General features: G+C 40.0%; 2 protein-coding genes across 2 annotated transcripts in view; both read left to right on the top strand.

The window, feature by feature from the left end:
* LOC112304812 (phospholipid-transporting ATPase ABCA3-like) overlaps positions 1-22,577 on the top strand; it is a 328,364-nt gene that overhangs the window by 156,801 nt on the left and 148,986 nt on the right. Inside the window, exons 17-18 of the mRNA XM_053925911.1 lie at positions 4,765-4,915; positions 14,511-14,609. Coding sequence (XP_053781886.1) covers positions 4,765-4,915; positions 14,511-14,609 — 250 coding nt within the window. The remainder of the gene's footprint in view (positions 1-4,764; positions 4,916-14,510; positions 14,610-22,577) is intronic.
* LOC112304691 (protein SET-like) lies at positions 16,021-17,684 on the top strand (the record flags this gene model as incomplete). Its single annotated transcript, XM_053915162.2, has 3 exons — positions 16,021-16,089; positions 16,869-17,352; positions 17,396-17,684. Coding segments are annotated over 3 exons (774 nt in total), but the record flags the coding sequence as incomplete, so codon positions are not given.

Here is a 22,577-nt window from a genome sequence, read left to right on the forward strand (position 1 = left end):
GTTATTATCGATAGGTTGTTATTCATTGCCATTATTTCCTACCTGTGTTCTTCTCTCTTTCTCTTTTCCTTCCTTTCCTTAAAGCAGTCCCTTTAGCATCTCTTGCAGAGCTGGTTTGGTGGAGCTGTATTCTTTTAGACTTCTTTTGTCTGGGAAACTCCTTATTTGGCCTTCTATCTTGATTGAGAGCCTTGCTGGGTAAAGTAGCCTTGGTTGCAGGCCTCTGGTTCTCATTACTTGGAATATTTTTTGCCATTCTCTTCTGGCTTGGAGCGTTTCCATTGAGAATTCAGTTGCTAACCTTATTGGGGCTCCCTTCTATGTTACTTCCCTTTTCTCCCTTGCTACCTTTAAGATCCTCTCTTTGTCTTGGAAGTTTACCATTTTAATTATGATGTGTCTTGCAGTGGGTCTCTTTGGGTTCCTCTTGCTTGGGACTCTCTGTATTTCCTGGATTTGGGTGGATTTTTCTCTCCTCAGATTAGGGAAATTTTCCATCATTACTTTTTCAAACAGGTTTTCTATCCCTTGCTCTTCTTCTTCTCCTTCTGGTATTCCTATTATACGGATATTGTTATGTTTCATGTTGTCCTGCATTTCCCTTATTGCCTCTTCATTCTTTCTGAGCCTCTTTTCCTTTTCTTGCTCTTTCTGTGTGTTTTTTTCTACCTTGCCCTCCAGTTCGCTGATCTGATCCTCTGCTTCTTCAAGCCTGCTTTTCATTCCTTTTACTATGTTCTTCAGTTCATAAATTGTATTCTTCATCTCCTCTTGACCCTTGTTGATAGTTTCTATTTCCTTTTTCATGTTGATATATTTCGCAGTTGGTTGATTGTAGTTTCCCTGTAGTATTTGGTAATTCTGTGTGAGCTCTTTAAGCTCCCTATAACCAATGCTTTAAACTCAATATCTGATAGTTGACTTGCCTCTTTTTCATTTAGCATTGTTTCTGAGACTTCCTCCTTTCCTTTCACTTGGGTATTGTTTCTTTGTCTTCCCATTGTTTGTAAGACTCTTCCTGTTAGCCTCTGCTTCTTAAGTTGATGTGTTCTGGATTTATGGTGTAAACATCTGTTATAGAATACCTGTGAGATTCATTGGTACAGTGTCCTTGATTTCCCGAGATTATGGATCTTGGGCTGTGGTTTATGTTGGCTCTGTGTATGTCTTTGGTTTTTGGTTGTTTTGGTGTCTTTCTTTGGTGGGTGCTTCCCACCAGGTGGTTAACTGAGGTTCATTCTGTCCACCATCTCTTGTTTTCTGTTATGCAGGTTTATGCAGGTTGTGTTGGAGCTGGGTCTTCAGTGTGTACAAGGTGTTGAGGCTTTTCTCTTGCTCTTGTTCAGTTGTTTGTTCTGAGTAATTTCTCCACTATTTAGTTGTATTTCCAGATAGGTCCTGGGTTGACTTATTGTGACTTCCACTCCCTCCTTCACCTTCTTCTGTTCTTAGCTGTTGGTGGTGGTTCCTTTCTTGGTGGGTTTCTTGTTCCAGGAGGTATCCTAGTGTTCACAGCTTCTACCTACTCTTTTTTGTGATGGGTTGGAGGGGGAAGGTGAAATGGTTTAAGACAGCAGGAGTGTATTCTATGATATTTAAAGTACCAGCCCTTAGAAAAGAGATAGGAGATCCTTTGGATAAGTATAGTGGTAACTGTAATATTTCACCCAAATAGCCACTTTTTAGAAAGGGTGGAAAGAAGATAAGACTGTTGTTGTGCAGGGAAAGGATTGTGAGTTGGATCTAGAAAGCTGTGAGCTTGTGGGTGGTCAGATTATGAGCTAAAGTGAGAGTAAAGGGTAGAAAATAGGTGTAATGTGTGAGAGAATAGAGTTAACCAGAACACTAATAAAGTTAAGGAAACAGTGAAGTGGGCTGAGATCTGGGAGAGGTGCTGTGTAGTATTTACAAATGTATGGAATGTCTATTATTTACTATAGTAATGGAGCAACAATCATATGATGGAATCTATGTAATCTGGATAACTAGGATAGGGAGTATAGGTCCTAGAGTATTTTGCTAATGGAACCCAAGTGAAGTGAGAGACAGTTAATTATCAATACTCTGTGAAAGAGAGAACAAGGGGAAACCAGTCAAGTGAAGAAGACTAAACAGAAAGAAGAGACATACAAAAATACTAATAAAATGCGTCATGTAAGAATAATGAAAATAATAATAATACAAATATACAATAACTTGCAAGTTCTCTGGAGTAGCAAAGTGAAATTTGTTTCACTGTCTCAGCTGTTGGGTGCCCCCTCTTTGGGTCCAAAAGACTCTGGTCTTTTCACAGTTCCAGGTTTTATTGTCTCACCTGTGAGTATTAAAAAAAAAAAAAAAAGATGGGAGGAAGAAGAAATATAGAGGGAGAGAAAGAAGGAGTAGAACACGCAAGCAGGAAAGAGAGGAAGAAGGTGTTAAAAGAAAGAAAAAGTAATAAAAAAGTAATAATCAAGAATTACTTTTAAAAAAAGAAAGAAAAACAAGCCTGCTGGCTCAAACTGGCCAAGCCAGTTTTGCTGTTCTTTTTTCCTTCAGCCAACTCAGGTGGGCTAGCACAGCTCTTCTCCATTCCTGACCAGCACTCAGGCAGCCTCTGGCCCATCTCTCCAGTGTCCCCTGGACCCATAGGTTCAGGCATGCACCCTCCTCCGGGCTGTGGGTGCGCATGTACAGGGCCTTCCATGATTCACACTCTCCTCTGTGCCTGTGGTCTTAGGTTCCTCCAACTTACACTCTCCCCGTGCTTCGGATTTGGGCTCGCTGCCCCACACACCTCCTTAGGAGCACTAGGCGGGCAGCAGGGTAGAGAGGAAACTGGACCTGCTGCTGCAGGAGAATTCCCCAAAGTGCCCCTGAGTGTCTTTTTCTTTTTGAGAAAATCCTCCTGCTCAATCCTGCCACTCCATACAAGGAAAGGCCTGTCCTCTCACACAGCCCACCTCTCCAGCTAGACTGGGACTGTCAGGGTCAGGGCCCCACATGGCCCAACTCTCAACTCTCCCCAGCTGGCGCCCACGGTCTCTGTGTGTTTACCACACTTGGTCCTTATTCCCCTCCCTGCAACTTCAAGCAATTAGGTCTCTGGGTGCTGCTGAAGCCTTGTTTGGCAGGGGAGGGAGCCGTTAACCCCTCTCTGTCCCAGGAGTCCTGTGGCAGGCCTGGCAGGCTCAGGCCTGGGGCTGCAAGTCGCCCTGTTCCCTGCGCTGGTCCTACGGACCTTTTTGTCCTAAAGCAATCCCCTTACCATCTGTTTTTTCAGTGTCCTCTATACTTTTTGGTTTCCTATCTTCTTAAACACTCGGGTACTGTTGGCTGTTCTCTTTGTTCCTCAGTAGATCAGCTAGATGTTTCACCCATGTACAGGAGGAAGTGGACTCCGCTCCCATCTATCTCGCGGCTATCTTAAGCCTGTTGTTATCCTTTTTTTGGTTGTGAGAGGAGGCAGAGTATATTTTTGTATATTGACCTTCTATATTGTGATTTTGCTAATATTCATTAATTCTAGTAACTTTTTTGTAGATTCCTTAGGATTGTCTAGACAGTTACATCATCTATCAATAAAAGCAGTTTTGCATCTTCCTTTCCAATATATATGCCTTTTATTTCTCTTTCTCACCTCATTGTAATGGCTGAGGCCTGAAGTATGGTTTGAATAGAAATGGTGAGAATGGATATTCTTGTCCTGTTCCTGATCTAGGGAGAAAGCCTTCAGTATTTCACCAGTGTGATGTTAGCTATAGAGTTTACATAGATCTCTTTTACCAGGTGGAGGAATGTCCCTTCTTTGCCTACTTTTTTGAGAACTTTAATCACAAATGGATATTAGATTTGATCATTTCCCACATTGTATTAAGATGTATTTTTCTCTTTACTTATTTGTTAATTAGGTGAATTATATTCATTAATTATTTTATTTTTTATTGTTTGTTCTTTATTTCTAAGTCTCTGATTCTAGTTTGCTCATTTGTTTATTTTGTAAATTAGGTTCACTTATAGGTGAGATCATATGGTATTTGTCTTTCACTGCCTGGCTTATTTCACATAGCATAATGCTCTCCGGATCCATGCATGCTGTCGTGAAGGGTAGGAGTTCCCTCTTTCTTTCTGCTGTGTAGTATTCCGTTGCGTAAATTTACCACAGTTATTTGATCTACTCCTTTACTGATGGGCACTTAAGATTTAACAACTTCCCTTCAACATTTCATGCATACCTTCTCTGCTGTATTTTTTTCTAACACAATGTATATTTTAACTTATTCATCTTTATTATTCTGGCCTTTGGCTAGAAAATAGCTGTTATAAGGGCAGTAATTTTTATGTAATTTTTTTACTACTGTATCTCCAGGGCCTAGTTAATGCCTGATACACAATGGACAACCAATAATAGTAAATGAATATTTCTTAAGATTACAATTATGAATATTCCTTAAGATTATAGTTTTAAAAATTTTAGCCAGAAAACAGGAGCCTATTTTCATGCAACTACTGTATCTGTTTATATACACTGTTATTATTGTTTACTAAGAACACTACTGAAATCATGCAGGAAGTCTCCACTTATTCAGTGTCTTGGTTCCTGGAGAAACATTTGGAAATTTTAGGTTTGAGCCTCCCTAGAATCAAAACAAAATCTTTTGTGATATACAATGCCCCCCTCCTTGTGGACCAAGGTAACCTGAACCATAAAGAGCCAAATTTGGTCTTAAAGATTTAAAAAAATACAAAAATTATTCATTTGGTCTTCTAAATGATTTCTTTCAGGTGCTACATATCACATAGTCATGGAACTTGAACCACAACATGATGTTGAAAGGATTTTTGCAGTTATTCAGTCTCATATTGCAGATGCCACCTTGGAAAAGTATACTGGAGCTGAATTATCATTTAACCTTCCCAAAGAGTATACCCCCAGGTATAGATTCAGGGAATTCTAGATGGATGATTTGGTGACCAAAAATCGTTTTTAGTTTTCTGGGTTAGCAAGCTTAGTGAGTAGTATTTTGCTAACAATCCAGGTCTGCATTTCCAGCTGTCAGCGGCTAACTACAGTTGGGAAGTTCACAGATGAAGATTTTTCTCATTGAATAAGAGATTGCTTCATAAATTTAAGTTTATTCAAGGCTTATTTGATGTTTTTCTTTCCAGGTGACTTTTTTTGGAGGGAGGTTTGCGACCTATTTTATATAGCTTCCTAGTGTTAATTAGAAGTAACTAATGATAAGATATTTGTAGTAAAATAATTATGTATGGTAAGATCCAGGAAATTTTTAAATGGTGTAAGAAGAATGTAGCTTAAATAACAAATCCTAGACCATGAATGACAAGGACACAGATGGAACAGTGAGTTTGACCTCAGTGGTCAGCCAAACTAATTGTAGAGGGGAGACACAGGAATGATAATTCTAACTGGGATTCCCATCTCAGCCAAGAGTACTCATCATCATTGACCTTCAGGGATAAACCAAGAATTTTCCATTTTCATCTTTTTGCCTAAAGTTACTACTATCTAGGTATTTCATAAATGCAAGGTGGCTGCCTTACACAAGAAGAGATGAAGGATGCAATTATTACAAGAACTGTATGCCAAGAAATTTGAAAACCTAGGAGAAATGGACACATTTCTAGAAAAATAGAATCTTCCAAAACTGAACGAAGAAGAAGCAGAAAACCTGAACAGACCAACAACAGCGGACAAAATTGAAGCAGTCATCAAAAAACTCCCAACACACAAAAGCCCTGGACCAGATGGTGTCACAGGAGAATTCTACAAAGCATTTAAGGAAGAGCTAACCCCTATCCTTCACAGACTATTCGAAAAAATCCAAAATGATGGAAGACTCCGAAACTCTTCATATGAAGCCAGCATCATCCTAATCCCAAAACCAGATAAACACACAACGAAGAAAACTTCAAGCCAATATCGCTGATGAACATAGACGCTAAAATTCTCAACAAAATATTGGCAAACAGCATCCAGCAATACATTAAAAAGATTATACACCATGACCAAGTGGGATTCATCCCAGGGATGCAAGGATGGCACAATATTCGCAAATCAATAAACATAATACATCACATAAACAACAGCAAAGACAAAAATCACATGATCATATCAATAGATTCGGGAAAAGCATTTGATAAGATACAGCACCCATTTCTGATAAAAACACTCAGCAAAGTGGGAATAGAGGGAGCATTCCTCAACATCATAAAGGCCATATATGAGAGACGTACAGCCAACACCATACTCAACGGAAAAAAACTTAGAGCTTTCCCACTAAGATCAGGAACAAGACAAGGATGCCCTCTCTCACCACTCCTATTCAACATAATATTGGAAGTCATAGCCACAGCAATCAGGCAAGAAAAAGAAATAAAAGGCATCCAAGTTGGAAAGGAGGAAATGAAACTGTCACTGTTTCCATATGACATGATAGTATACTTGGAAAATCCTATAGACTCCACCCAAAAACTACTCGACCTAATAAATGAATTTGGCAAAACAGCTGGATACAAAGTCAATACTCAGAAATCAAAGGCATTCCTATACACCAACAACAAAACTGCAGAAACAGAAATCAGGAAAAAAATCCCATTTGATATAGCAACAAGGAAAATAAAGTACCTAGGAATCAACCTAACCAAGGAGGTAAAAGCCCTGTTTTCAGAAAACTACACACCATTGAAGAAAGAAATTAAGGAAGACACAAACAAATGGAAGCATGTACCATGCTCATGGATTGGAAGAATTAACATCATCAAAATGGCCATACTACCGAAAGCAATTTATAGATTCAATGCAATACCTATTAAAGTACCAATAACATATTTCACAGATACAGAACAAACATTTCAGAAATTCATATGGAACCATAAATGACCCTGAATAGCTGCAGCAATTTTGAGAAAGAAGAACAAAGCAGGAGGGATCACAATATCTGATATCAAACTGTATTACAAGGCCACTGTAATCAAAACAGCCTGGTACTGGCATAAAAACAGGCACATAGACCCATGGAACAGAACCGACAGCCCAGAAATAAACCCAAGTCTTTACGGTCAATTAATATTTTACAAAGGAGGCAGGAGCACAAAATGGAGCAAAAACAGCCTATTGAACAGATGGTGTTGGCAGGTCTGGACAGCTATGTGCAAAAAAATGAAACTCGATCACCAACTTATGCCATACACAAAAATAAACTCAAGATGGATAAAAGACTTAAATATAAGTCATACCACCATAAAAGTCCTAGAGGAAAACCTTGGCAGGAAAATCTCAGACATTCCATGCAGCAACGTCCTCACAGACATGTCCCCACTAGGCCTTTAGTTGACTAGTTGTGCTGTCCTTGAGTTGCACCAATTAGGGGCAACTCACACTCCACCTTCTTGCTCTTTGCTGTCTTAGATGCTAGGGGCTCTTGGTGCTGCTATGGGGTGGTTCATCCCCCTACTGGGTCGAGTCTTTCCGGCGGAATGCAGTCTCCCTTAGCCCTGCAACTCCCCTCTGCTGGGTGTTCTGCCTTCGTCCTCCAGAGCCAGTAGGTCCCGCAGAGCTCTGTGCACAGGGGCTAGGTAGTAGTTTTAAGTGTGGTCCCTCGCAGGCAGCCAGGCTGTAGATCAGCCGATCTGCTGCTTTGGGCCTAGGTCGCCTGTGGCTGGCTGGTCTGCAGCTCTGGGGCTGAGTCGTGGAGGGCTGGCCGATCCAGCCACTATGGGCCTGAGTCTCACGGGGCTGGTGGGTCCGCTTTGGGACTGAATCACGCACAGCAGGCTTATCCAGATGCTTTGGTACTGAGTCGCGCTCAGCCGACTGGTCTAGCACTTTGGGCCTGTGGGTGGGGCAGCTAGCCTCTGCTCCCCGTGCACGCCCACCCGAGGTGTCAGGTGTGGGCCCCCAGTCTGCTAATCTGGGTGCGGGCAACCGGGCTTCAGGTGAGCACCAGGGCTGTTTATCGTGTTCACCGTCCAGGGGCTGAGGGGAGAGGGGCGCCAGAGGCCACGGCTGCTGCGGAGAGTTCTCTAACTAGCCCCTGAGTGCCTCTATTTTCTTTTTCTTTTTGAGAAATTCTTCCTATTCAAGCCCCCCTGGTCCAAACACATACCTGGCTGCTCACACAGCTCAGCCTGGCTCTCTCCCAAGAATCCTGCAGCAGACCCTGCACCCAGGCGGGGGCTTCAGCTGCCCTGGTCCCCATGCAGGTCCCGGGGACCTTATTGTCCTTAAGCACTCTTCTTACCGTCAGATCTTTCGATGTCCTCTATCTTTGGTCTCTGATCTTCATATATGCTGGAATACCGTTGGCTGTTCGCTCTGCTCCTCAGATCAGCTAGGTATTTCCCTGGTGTTGAGGGGAAGTGGACTCCACTCCCACCTATGTCGCCGCCATCTTCTATCAGACCAACCCAATGACTATATTCTAATTGATAAAATGTAACTAACAAAAGTGAACTTGAAATTTTAAAACAAGGCTCTAAGCTGGTTCTTTGAGAAGGCCAGTGAATTTAGTAAAATATCAGTCACACTAACCAGAAAGGAAAAAAAAAAACACAAAGACACAAATTATCAAAACTGACTCAGGAAAAATTAACTTGAAAATCTCTTACTTATTTAAAACATTGAATTTATACTTAAAACACTCCCACAAAGAGAACTCAGGACCTGATGACTTCACAGATGAATTCTACCGAATATTTACACAAGAAAAATAGTAATTCAGAATTCCAACCAAGATAGAGGTGTAGGTAGAAACCCTTCACTTCCTCACACAACCAAAATGAGGATAACAACCAATCCAAAAGCAATAAACAACCAGAAGTGCCAGAAAATCAAACTTCATGGAACTCCGACAATGAAGGAATTAAAGAAACATTCCACCAGACCAGTAGGAAGGAGGTAGGCAGCCAGGCGGGCAGAGAAGACCGGTGGCAAGGCAGTGGACCACACCAGCAGAGCTGGCTGAGAGGTCCTGAGGCAAGGCAGAGGACTGCAAGAGAGAGGCATGTCTGGCTGAACAGGAAACTAAGACTCAAAGCTAACTGTATGGCACGGGTTTTCATGGTGGGAGGAACTCCCAATCTCACACAAGGCTTCATTGGAAAGTGGTGCGAGATCCAAGCAAGCTAGCTGCATTATTCCCTCTCTGACCTCTCCCTCACAGACAGCACCACATCGAAGCAAACAGGGTTGCCCTGCCCTGAAGAATACCTAAGGCCCCGCCCCCTTACAACATAACAGGTGCCCCAAGACAAAGAAATATGGCCCAAATGAAAGAACAGATCAAAACTCCAGAAAAAGAGCTAAATGATGAGGAGATAGCCCATCTATCTGGTGGAAAGTTCAAAACACTGGTAATCAGAATGCTCACAGAACTGGTAAAGCTTGGTTGCAAAATGAAGGAACAAATGAAGGCTACCCAAATTGAAGTAAATATAATATTCAGGGAACCAACAGTGACAGGAAGGAAATCGGTACTCAAATCAATGATTTGAAACAAAAGGAAGAAATAAACATCCAACTGGAACAGAATAAAGAAACAAGAATTCAAAAAAATTACAAGAGGTATAGGAACCTCTGGGACAACTTTAAACGTTCCAATATCTGAATCAGAGGGGTGCCAGAAGGAGAAGAACAACAGCAAGAAGTTGAAAACTTATTTGATCAAGTAATGAAGGACAACTTCCCCAAACTGGTGAAGGAAATAGACTTCCAGGAAGTCCAGGAAGCTCAGAGAGTCCCAAAGAAATTGGACCCAAAGAGGAACACAGCAAGGCACATCATCATAAGTTACCCAAGATTAAAGATAAAGAGAGAATCTTAAAAGCATCAAGAGGAAAGGAGAGAGTTACCTACAAAGGAGTCCCCATAAGACAGCTGATTTCTCAAAAGAAACCTTGCAGGCAAGAAGGGACTGGAAAGAAGTATTCAAAGTCATGAAAGGCAAGGACCTAAATCCAAGATTACTCTATCCGGCAAAGCTATCATTTAGAATGGACAGGCAGATGAAGTGCTTCCTAGATAAGGTCAAGTTAAAGGAGTTCATCATCACTGAACCCTTATATGAAATGTTAATGGGACTTATCTAAGAAATTGAAGAAGATCAAAAACTATGAACAGTAAAATGACAACAAACTCACAACTATCAACAACTGAACCTAAAAGAAAAAGAAAAACAACAATAACAAAAACTAAGCAAACAACTAGAACAGAAACAGAATTGGAGAAATGGACATCACATGGACGGTTTTCAGTGGTAATGGGGAGGGGAATGGGGGGAAGGTACAGGGAATAAGAAGCATAATTGGTAGGCATAAAATAGATGGGAATAGGTTGAGAATAATATAGGAAACAGAATTAAAAGAACTTATATGTACAATACATGGGTATGAACTAAGTGTGGGGGGTGGGAATGCTGGAGGGTTGGCTGGTACAGAGCAGAGGAGGGATAAAGGGGGAAATTGGGGAAACTGGAATAGCATAATCAATAAAATACACTTAAAAAAGAAAAATAGCAATTATATGCAAACTCTTTCTTCTAGAATATTTGAGAAAAGGGAATTATTTCCCAACTTGTTTTATGAGGCCCTGTTTTATAAGTGTTACCCTGGTACTTAAATCAGTCAAAGACATTACAAGAATATTATCACTGTTGTTGTTGTTGTTATACAATAATTCTTAACAGAATATATGGAGTTTTGAATATAGTTGAATAGGGATTCTATTGAGAAGATTCCAAAGGAAGAGGATAATGACCTTAAAATATGTGAAGAGTTGTCATAGGAAGAGGGGTCAGATTGAACTGAGGGGTAAAAGTAGAACCAATAATCAAAGCTAGGTGAAGTTAGATTTCAGAAGTGGAGTGCAGCCTAAATTTAGAAGGAAGGAAATTTAGAAGATGAACAGTTTTTCTTCTATCCTCACCAGAGGATATGTTTGATTTTAAAGAGAGGGGAAGGGAAAGAGAGAAAGGGAGAAGAACATCCACACAAGAGATATACATCAATTTGTTGCTTCTTGGATGCACCCCGACCAGGGACCAAACCATCATCTTAGGGATGACTGACTAGTAATCAAACCCATGAACTTTCAGTTTATTGGACAATGCTCCAAGCAACTGAGCCACCCCACTCAGAGCTAGAAGACAGAGTTTTGAATCCACCATCTCTGAGGGTAGTCATATATAGACTTGATAGTCCCTCATTGGGAATGGGGTGTGTATTTAAGTGGATAGCTTTCTGGAGATCTTTTCAACCTAAAACAATGTTACTTTTCCTGGTAAAACTATTTTTGGAATGCAGGATATAACTGCACCACAATTAGCAAAACTTCAGGCAATTACCCTATGTTATTAAATCTCTTCAGTGCCCAACTACTACTTCACTAAGTCCATTTTCTGTTATTTAATAATTTATACCTCCTGTGCTTTGAGAATTCTTTTCCATTTGATGTAGGAATCACTAGTGACTAAATTTTATTGACTAGCCATAGTCCTTAACACTTAGAGAAATTAATTGATAATTTTTAGAAGAATAAAGGAATTTATATTAAAGATCATGTCACAGTGTAGAGAAATTGGCTAAGGTAAATATCTCGTTTCCTCTTTCACAATAAGCATTACAGTGAAGAATAATCTACTAAACATTTTTCCAATGACTACCCAGAAATTATTATGGGACAAAACAATATTGAAAATTCATCTAAAAAAAAACCTAATTTGAAAATGAGTAAAGGCTTGAACAGACATTTCTACAATGAAGATGTACAGACTGCCAATAAGCACATTAAGAGATGTTCAACATTACTACTCATTAGGGAAAAGCAAATCAAAAACACAAAATAACAAATGTTGGTAAGAATATAGAGAAATTCATTCATTGTTATTGGAAATGTAAAATGCTATGTCTGTTGTGGAAAACAGTATGGCATTGCCTCAAATGGTTAAACAGAATTACCATGTGATCCAGCAATTCCACTTTCAGATAGATACCCAAAGTAACAGAAAGCAGAAATTTAAACATATATTTGTACCCAAATGTTCATAGCAACATTTTTCACAAAATCCAAAAGGTAGAAACAACCCAAGTGTCCATTGAATGAATGGGTAAGCAACACATATATCCATACAATGAGTATTATTCATCCTAAAAAGGAATAAAACTCTGAAACATGCTACAAAATGGATGAACCTGGAAAGGATTATGTTAAATGAAGTAAGTCAGATACAAAAAAACAAATATTGTATGACCCTAACTTAAATGAGGCACATAGAATAGGCAAATTCATAGGGACAGAAAGTAAAAGTGAAGTTGAGAGAAGGGTGGAATAAAAAATTATTATTTAATGAGTATAGAGGTTTTTTTTTTTACTGTTGTTCAAGTACAGTTGTCTCCATTCCCCCCCCCCATCACTTCCCCCTGCCGCACCCACCCCACCTCCCTCCCTCAATCCTCCCTCCTTTGGCTTTGTCCATGTGTCCTTTATACATGTTCCTTGACTTGACCCTTCCCCTATTTCCCCCCATTCTCCCTCTCCCTTTTCCCCTCTCCCCTCTGGGTACTGTCAGTTTCTTCTTTATTTCAATGTCTCCAGTATTATTTTGCTCACTCATATGTTTGGTTCAGGTTCCTCTTGTAGGTGAGATCACATGGTATTTGTATTTCACCACCTGGCTTATTTCACTTAGCATAATGCTCTCCAATTCCATCCATGCTGTCATGGAGGGTAGGAGCTCCTTTCTTTCTTCTGTGTAATATTCCACTGTGTAAATGTACAATAGATAGCTTTTTGATCAACTCATTTACTGATTGACACTTAGGTTGCTTCCAACCCTTAGCTATTTTTAAACTGTGCTGCTATGTACATTGGGGTGCATAGGTTCTGTTTAATTGGTGTTTCAGGATTCTTAGGATATAATCCCAGCAGTGGGATTGCTAGGTCAAAAGGTAGTTCCATTTTTAGTTTCTGAGGAAGTTCCATACTGTTTTCCACAGTGGCCGCATGAGTCTGCATTCCCACCAACAGTGTCCTAGGGTTCCCTTTTCTCCACAACCTTGCCAGCACTTGTTTGTTGCTTTGTTTATGATGGCCATTCTCATTGATGTGAAGTGGTATCTCATTGTGGTTTTAATTTGCATCTCTCTATGGCTACTGATACTGAGCATCTTTTCATATGTCTCTGAGCCCTCTGTATGTCCTCCTTGGAGAAGTGTCTGTTCAAGTCCTTTGCCCATTTTTTAATTGGGTTGTTTGTCTTCCTGGAATGGAGTCATATGAGTTTTTATATATTTTGTAGATCAAACTAATAAGTATAGAGTATTAGCTTGGGATCATAAAAAAGTTCTGGAAGTTGTTGGTGGTGATAGTTGTACAGCCAACCATGCTGCTTCAATTATACACCTAGAAGATTTAATTAGCAAATTTAATATTTCATATATATTGTCACAGTAAAATAATTTTAGAAAACAGAGGGGAGTGGGAGTGGGAAAACAAGGGAAAGTAGGGGAAGGGGCAAGTAAAGGAACACAAACAGAGGACTCATGGGCACAGACAATGGGGAGGAGTTTTGGGAGTGGAGGTGATGGAGTAGGAGTGAGCAATGGGGAAAAAGATAGGACAACTGTAACTGAACAACAATAAATTTTTTAAAAAGTAAAGTGTACAATTGAATAAAAACAATAGAGCAGAATGCAATTAGGAATAAAATTAATATTAATGCAGAAAACATGTAAATGCTCATATTTTTATTAAATTTATTGGGGTGACATAGTTTAATAGTATTATATAGATTTCATGTGTACAATTCTATGATACATCATCTGTGTATTGCATTGTGTGCCCACCATCCAAAGTCAAATCTTTTGTCACCATATATTTGACCCCCTTTATCCTTTACTACACCCCCACTCCTCTTCCCTCTGGTAACCACCTTACTGTTGTCTGTGTCTATGAGTTTATGCTTATTTATCTTGCTTGTTCCTTTGTTGTTTTCCACTTTATATTTCACACATGAGTAAAATCATAGTGGTTCTTAAAATGTTTTTTGTCTGACTTACTTTGATTAGCATGATATTATCAAGATCCATCCGTGTAGGCCTGGCCAGTGTGGCTCATTTGTTGGATCATCATCCCATAACCAAAGGGTTTCAGGTTTGATTCCTAGTCAGGGGACATGCCTGGGTTGTGGGTTTGTCCTCAGTCTGGGTGTGTATCTCTGATCAAGGCACATAAGATCCCCCATCTAGTCACATGTGGATGGCAACCAATCAATGTTTTTGTCTCATATCTCTCTCTCCCTTCCTCCATCTCTAAAAGCAATGAAAATACGTCTTTGGGTGAGGATAAAAAAAAGATCCATCCATTTTGTTGCAGATATGATATTTCATCTCTTCTTATGGCTGATTAGAATTCTATTGTATATATATATTTAAATTTGTATTTACTAGAAAATAATATGTACCTAAACTAATGCTAGTACTTTCTTTTTTTTTTTTTTTTCCCTCTTCTCCAGGTTTAAAACTCTGTTTAATCATCTGAATCAGAAAAAAAGAGAGCTACATATTGCCAGCTTCGATGCTTCAAAAACTACCATGGAAGAAGTCTTCCTTAAGTGAGTAATAGTAATTAAAAAAAAAATTCCACATCAACTTCAGGGCAAACCCCACCCTATTTGCACAGGAATAAAGTAATTACAGCTATGGATTTTTAAAATATGTTAATATCTCTGCTATTGTATTTCTGTATATTCAGCTGACAATGTGTAAAGATTTGAAGGTTGGGCCTTGATGTATGTTTTTTTTATGGTAGAGGGTTCAAAAGTTATTCAAGAGAAAAAATAACATTGGTGTCATCATGGGAAAGGTTATAGTTCTAACTCGGAGTCTTTACTATAAATGACTTTAAAATTTTGACTTCACCATGTTTCCATAACTTATTTAATTTTTACGTAATTTGTTTAATATTTCTTACAATGTGAAAAAATTCAAAATGAAATTGCCTAGGTAATATTTCAGGTTGTCATAAGCAAAGTGATGTTTAGTTGTCAAAAGTTTCACAAAATGTCCTTTTCTGGAAAGATTGTGACAGGGAGACAGAGAGGGTGCCAGGAGATGGAGGCCGGACCCAGCCAGCACCCATGCATGTGGCATGAAGGAAGCCTCTGCCTGCCCCCTTCTCCTTCCCATCTCTTCTTTCCCCCTCCATTCTCCCCCCTCAGACCACAGAGAACCACCACATCAGTCTGGCTGCCATAGTCAGTAAAAACGAGCTCAATTCCAACCACAAAGGGCAGATGAGACCTCAGAAAAAGCACGCAGCAACATCCTCACAGACATGTCCCCTAAAGCAAGGAACCTAAAGGAAAGAATAAACAAATGGGACCTCATCAAAATAAAAAGCTTCTGCATGGCTAAAGAAAACAGCACCAAATTACAAAAAGAACCAACAGTATGGGAAAACATATTTGCTAACAATACCTCATACAAGGGCCTGATCTCCAAAATATATAAAGAACTCACTCGTTTGCTGATGGGCACTTAGGTTGCTTCCAGTACATGGCTATTGTAAATTGTGCTGCTATGAACATTGGGGTGCACAGGTTCTTTTGGATTGGTGTTTCAGGGTTCTTAGGGTATAATCCCAGCAGCGGAATTGCTGGATCAAAAGGCAGTTCCATTTTTAGTTTTCTGAGGAAATTCCATATTGTTTTCCACAGTGGCCTCACCAGTCTGTATTCCCACCAACAGTGCACTAGGGTTCCCTTTTCTCCGCATCAATAGAAGAAAAAAGCAAACAAAATATAACCAGAGACACTGAAGTTAAGAACAATCTAACAATAGCCAGGGGGAGGGGACAGTGGGAAGAGGGGATTACAGGAACTACTATAAAGGACACATGGACAAAACCAAGGGGGAGGGTGGAGGTGGGGGAGGGAGGTGGGTTCAGCTGGGGTGGGTGGAGGGATGGGGAGAGAAGGCACACAACTGTAATTGAATAACAATAAAAAATTAAAAATTAAAAAAAAAGAACAGCAAGAGGCAATTGAACATATTGATGAAGTACAAAATGAAATAGACAGACTTAATGAACAAGCCAGCAAGGAGATTTTGGTTTGAGGGTTTTTTTTTTAATTTTTATTGTTTTTCAATTACAGTTGTCTGCATTTTCTCCCCATCCCTCCACCCCACCCCAGCCAAACCCACCTCCCTCCCCCACCTCCACCCTCCCCCTTGATTTTATCCATGTGTCCTTTATAGTAGCTCCTGTAAACCCCTCTCCCCACTATCCCTTCCCCCCTACCCTCTGGCTATTGTTACATTGTTCTTAATTTCAATGTCTCTGGTTATATTTTGTTTGCTTTTTTCTTTTGTTGATTATGTTCCAGCTAAAGATGAGATCATATGTTGTTTGTCTCTCACCGCCTGGCTTATTTCCCTTAGCATAACGCTCTCCAGTTCCACCCATGCTGTTGCAAAGGGTATGACCTCCTTCTTTCTCTCTGCTGTGTAGAATTCCATTGTGTAAATGTACCATAGTTTTTGATCCACTCATTTGCTGATGGGCACTTAGGTTGCTTCCAGTACTTGGCTATTGTAAATTGTGCTGCTGTGAACATTGGGTTGCATAGGTTCTTTTGGATTGGTGTTTCAGGGCTCTTAGGGTATAATCTCAGCAGCGGAATTGCTGGGTCAAAGGGCAGTTCCATTTTTAGTGGTCTGAGGAAATTCCGTATGCAAATTAAAACCACAATGAGGTGCCATCTCACACGGGTCAGAGTGGCCAACATAAACAAATCAACAAACAATTGTTGGAGAGGATGTGGAGAAAAGGAAACCTTAGTACATTGTTGGTGGGAATGCAGACTGGTGAGGCCACTGTGGAAGACAGTGAGGAGATTTTGAAAGTAGAACAGAAATATAACAAACTCCGCCAACTGTTTTTTCAGAAGAGGTCAGAATTGATCGCCAAAATCCCAAATTTTGGGGTAACAATATTTGTCAGCCATCCACAAGTGGAGGAAGAGGATGAGGAGGCACTGCATTATTTGACAAGAGTTGAAATGACAAAATTTGAAGATATTAAATCAGGTTACAGAATAGATTTTTATTTTGATGAAAATCCTTACTTCAAAAATAAATTTCTCTCCAAAGAATTTCATCTGAATGAGAGTAGCGATCCATCTTTAAAGTCCACTGAAATCAAATGGAAATCTGGAAAGGATTTGATGAAATGTTCAAGTCAAACACAGAATAAAGCCAGCAGGAAGAGGCAGCATGAGGAACCAGAGAGCTTTTTTACCTGGTTTACTGACCATTCTGATGCAGGTGTAGATGAGATAGGAGAAGTCAGAAAGGGCATACAACTGTAATTGAATAACAATAAAAATTTTAAAAAAAGATGATATTTGGCCAAATCTATTACAGTACTACTTGCTCCCTGATACGGATGACGAAGAAGGAGAAGAAGAAGAAGAAGGAGAAGGAGAAGGAGAAGAAGAAGAAGAAGATGATGAAGAGGAAGAAGGGTTGGAAGATATTGATGAAGAAGGGGATGAGGATGAAGCTGAAGAAGATGATGAGGGGGAGGAAGGAGAGGAAGATAAAGGAGAAGATGACTAATGGAACACTGATGTATTCCAACCTTTTTTAATTTTCTCCAGTCCCTGGGAGCAAGTTGCAGTCTTTTTTTTTCCTCTGTGCTCAGTCTCCCTGTTTTTGAGGTCTCTTTTCTCTCCTTTACACCAGGGTTCTCACCTTATTTGGGGGGGATGTATCTTGAGCAGAATACAGTGGGAAAAGAATCTCTGCCCCTTTCTGTGCCAAATTCATTTTTATCCCTTCCTATCTTGACAAAAATTTTATGGAATCAACACCACCATGCTCGGTGGGAAAAAAGAAAAATCTTCTGCCTCCTTAGCTCTGCTGGAAGCTGGAGGTTGCTAGGCCCCTGTGTAGTTGTGCATAGAATTCTAGCTTTTTTCCTCCTTTCTCTGTATATTGGGCTCAGAGATTACACTGTGTCTCTATGTGAATATGGACAGTTAGCATTTACCAACATGTATCTGTCTACTTTCTCTTGTTTAAAAAAAGAAAAGAAAAACTTTAAGAAAAATGAGGTTATAGAAGGTCAGCAAAGGGTGGGTTTAAGATGTTTGGGGGGGTTAAGTGGGCATTTGGACAACATGACTTCTCCTTTGGCATGTTTAATCATGATGTTAATGGACATCCTTGCAATTTAAGATGACACTTTTAAAATAAAATTCTCTCCTAATGATGACTTGATCCGTACCACTCAATGGGAGAATCAGCAGAACCTTGCAGGATCTTACTTGGAATTGACATTTCTCTATTGTAATTTTGTTCCTGTTTATTTTTAAATTTTCTTTTTGCTTCACTGGAAAGGAAAGATGCTGCTCAGTTTTAAACATTAAAAGTGTACAAGTTGCTTTGTTACAATAAAACTAAATGTGTGGAGCTCCTGGCCAAGATGGAGGCATAGGTAGACACACTGCGCCTCCTCGCACAACCAAAAGACAACAAAAATTTAAAAACATAAATTACCAAAAACTGACAGAAAATCAAACTATATGGAAGTCCGACCACCACAGAGATAAAGAAGAAACATTCATCCAGACTGGTAGGAGGGGTGGAGACTGGCAGCCAGAGCAGAGAGGATCGCGGCAAGGTGGCAGCTGGTGGACCTAGTGAGGTGGTGGGTTGTGGAACAGGGCAGGCCACGCTGCAGCTAGCAGACCTCACAAGGTGGTGCCTGGCAGACCCTGAGGCCCCACATTCGCACATAGATAAACCAGGAAGAACGGCAGGAGAGCAAAACAGACCATGCAACCCAAGGCTCCAGTGCGGAGAAATAAAGCCTCAAACCTCTGACTGAAAATACCCGTGGGGCTTGAGGTGGCAGCAGGAGAAACTCCCAGCCTCACAGGAGAGTTCATTGGAGAGACCCACAGGGGCCTAGGGTGTGCACAAACCCACCCACTCGGGAATCAGCACCAGAGGGGCCCAATTTCATTGTGGGTAGTGAAGGGAGTGACTGATATCCAGCAGAGAGTGGAGCAAGCGCCATTGCTCCCTCCTGGCCCCTCCCCCCACGCACAGCATCACAGACAGTGACCAGCATTACCTCGCCCCAGTGAACACCTAAGGCTCTGCCCCTTTATGTACAGGCACGCCAAGACAAAAAAAAAAAAAAAAAAAAAAAAAAAAAAAAAAGCCCAAATGAAAGAACAGATCAAAGCTCCAGAAAAATACAACTAAGTGACAAAGACATAGCCAACCTATCAGATGCACAGTTCAAAACACTGGTAATCAGGAAGCTCACATAATTGGTTGAATTTGGTCACAAAGTAGATGAAAAAGTGAAGGCTATGCTAAGAGAAACAAAGGAAAATGTACAGGGAACCAACAGTGAGGTGAAGGAAACTGGGACTCAAATCAATGGTGTGGACCAGAAGGAAGAAAGAAAATATCCAACCAGAAAAGAATGAAAAAACAAGAATTCAAAAAAATGAGGAGAGGCTTAGGAACCTCCAGGACATCTTTAAGTGTTCCAATGTCCGAATTATAGGGGTGCCAGAAGGAGAAGAGGAAGAACAAAAAATTGAAAACTTATTTGAACAAATAATGAAGGAGAACTTCCCCAGTCTGGCAAAGGAAATAGACTTCCAGGAAGTCCAGGAAGCTCAGAGAGTCCCAAAGAAGCTGGACCCAAGGAGGAACACACCAAGGCACATCATAATTACATCACCCGAGATTAAAGAGAAGGAGAGAGTCTTAGAAGCAGCAAGAGAAAAGGACACAGTTACCTACAAAGGAGTTCCCATAAGACTGTCAGCTGATTTCTCAAAAGAGACCTTAGAGGCAAGAAGGGGCTGTATCCAGCAAAGCTATCATTTAGAATGGAAGGGCAGATAAAGTGCTTCTCAGATAAGGTCAAGTTAAAGGAGTTCATCATCACCAAGCCCTCATTATATGAAATGTTAAAGGGATTTGTCTAAGAAAAAGAAGAAAAAAATATGAACAGAAAAAATGACAGCAAACTCACAGTTATTAACATCTACACCTAAAACAAAAACAAAAGCAAACAACTAGAACAGGAACAGAACCACAGAAATGGAGATCACGTGGAGGGCTATCAACGGGCGAGTTGGAGGGGGAGAGAGAGGGGAAAGGTACAGAGAATAAGTAGCATAAATGGTAGGTAGAAAATAGACAGGGGGAGGGTAAGAATAATATAGGAAATGTAGAAGCCAAACAACTTATATGTATGGCCCATGGACATGAACTATAAGGGGGGAATGTGGGAGGGAGGGGGTGAGCAGGATGGAGTGGAGTGAAGGGGGGGAAATGGGACAACTGTAATAACATAATCAATAAATATATTTTTAAAAACTAAATGTGTACACACATACACACACACAAAAAGAAAAGATTGTGACAGAGTTAGGTCTATGCTTTGTTTTCTCAGTCTCAGGGATTTAAATATTGTCAGTGTATCAAAGTTAACTTGGAGTGATTTATTCACAGAATTAAGTTCACAAGAGACCAAAGTATATAAATTTAGAGTCCACTTTATTAACTTATGATAAATAAATTATAAGAATAATTTATAATAAGAAATGGCCTATTGGCTATTCAGTCAAGTGTTCTCTTGTCTGTCTCTAGGGAAACTACATGGAGAGCAAAATTATAGTAAGAAAGTTATCAATACTTTGCTATCACAATTAGATCAACCTCCATAATGGCAGGGACCTTATCTGTTTCATTCACTGACTATACTTGGGACCTCAAACAATGTCTGTCACATAATAGATACTCAAGAATGTTTTTAGAATTCCAGACAAAATGGAGGCATGGGTAAACATTGCTCACCTCCTAGCACAATCACAGCAAAAAATTATAACTAAACTACAAAACAACTGTCACCCAGAATTTTCAGAACACTGACCTGTATTGAAGTCTGACAACCAAAGAATTGAAGAAGTTACATTCATTCAGAAGGGTAGGAGGGGCACAGATGCAAGACACAGTATGGGTGGTCCCACACCAACATGCAGTGGATAAAAATCAGGAGGGATATGAAGAGAGCAGAAGATGGTGGCAAGGGAGGTAGGAGATGAACCCACTTGCTTGTGCACCCAACTGGGACACATAGATGATCTTCCAAAGAACAAAGTGAACAATCAACAGAATTGTACCTGATATGAAGATTAGAAATTTTTTAATTTTTAAAAATTAATTTTACTTTTTTAAAATTTGTTTTATTGTGTTCAACTACAGTTCCCCCTTTTTTCCCCATCACTCTCACCTCCCCAAAATACCCCCACCTCCCACGCTCAATCCTATCACATCTGTTGTCTTTGCCCATGGGTCCTTTATACATGTTCCTTGAAGACCCTTCCCCTTCTTTTCCCCATTATCCCCTCCATACTCCCCACTTCTTACTCTCAGTTTGTTCTTTATTCCAATGTCTCCGGTTATATTTTGCTACCTTTTTTGTTTTGTTGACTAGGTTCCACTTATAGGTGAGATCATATGGTATATATCTTTCAATGCCTGGCTTATAATACTTAACATAGTGCTCTCCAGTTCCATCCCTGCTGTCACGAAGGGTAGGAGCTCCATCTTTCTATCTGCTGTGCAGTATTCCATTGTGTAAATATATGATACATTTTTGATCCACTCATTCACTAATGGGCACTTTGGTTGCTTCCAACACTTGGCTATTGTAAATTGTGCTGGTGTGAAAATTGGGGTGCATAGATTTTTTAGAATTGGTGTTTCAGGAGTCTTAGGGTAAATCCTAGCAGTGGAATTGCAGGGTCAAAAGGCAATTCCATTTTTAGCTTTCTGAGGAAATTCCATACTGTGTCTCACAGTGGCTGCACCAGTCTGTATTCCTACCAACAGTGTACTAGGGTTTCCCTTTCTCCACAACCTTGCCAAGACTTGTTGTTTGTTGATTTGTATATCATGGTCATTCAGACCATTGTAAAGTAGTATCTCATTGTGGTTTTGAATTTGCATCTCTCTGATGGCTAATGATGCTGAGAATCATTTCATATGTCTCTGGGCACTCTGTATGTCCTCCTTGGGGAAATATTTGTTCAAGTCCTTTGCCCATTTTTTGTTTTGTTTTTTAATATATATTTTATTGAATATGCTATTATAGTTGCCCCATTATTTTTACCCTTTCTTCCCCTTACCTCCCCTTCCACCCACATTCCCACACCTAAGTTCATGTCCATGGGTTGTACATATAAATTCTTTGGCTTTTCCATTTCCTATACTATTCTTAACCTCCCCCTGTCTATTTTGTACCTATCATTTATGCTTCTTATTCCTTTTACCTTTTCCCCCACTCAACCCCCATCCCCTCCTTGCTGATGACCCTCCATGTGATCTCCATTTCTGTGATTCTGTTCCTGTTCTAGTTGTTTAGTTTGTTTTTGTTTTTGTTTTAGGTTAAATTGTTGATAATTATGAGTTTGTTGTCATTTTACTGTTTATATTTTTGATCATCTTCTTTTTCTTAGATAAGTCCATTTATCATTTCATATAAT

Source organism: Desmodus rotundus, chromosome 1, assembly GCF_022682495.2.
Source record: "Desmodus rotundus isolate HL8 chromosome 1, HLdesRot8A.1, whole genome shotgun sequence".
Classification (NCBI taxonomy): Eukaryota; Metazoa; Chordata; class Mammalia; order Chiroptera; family Phyllostomidae; genus Desmodus; species Desmodus rotundus.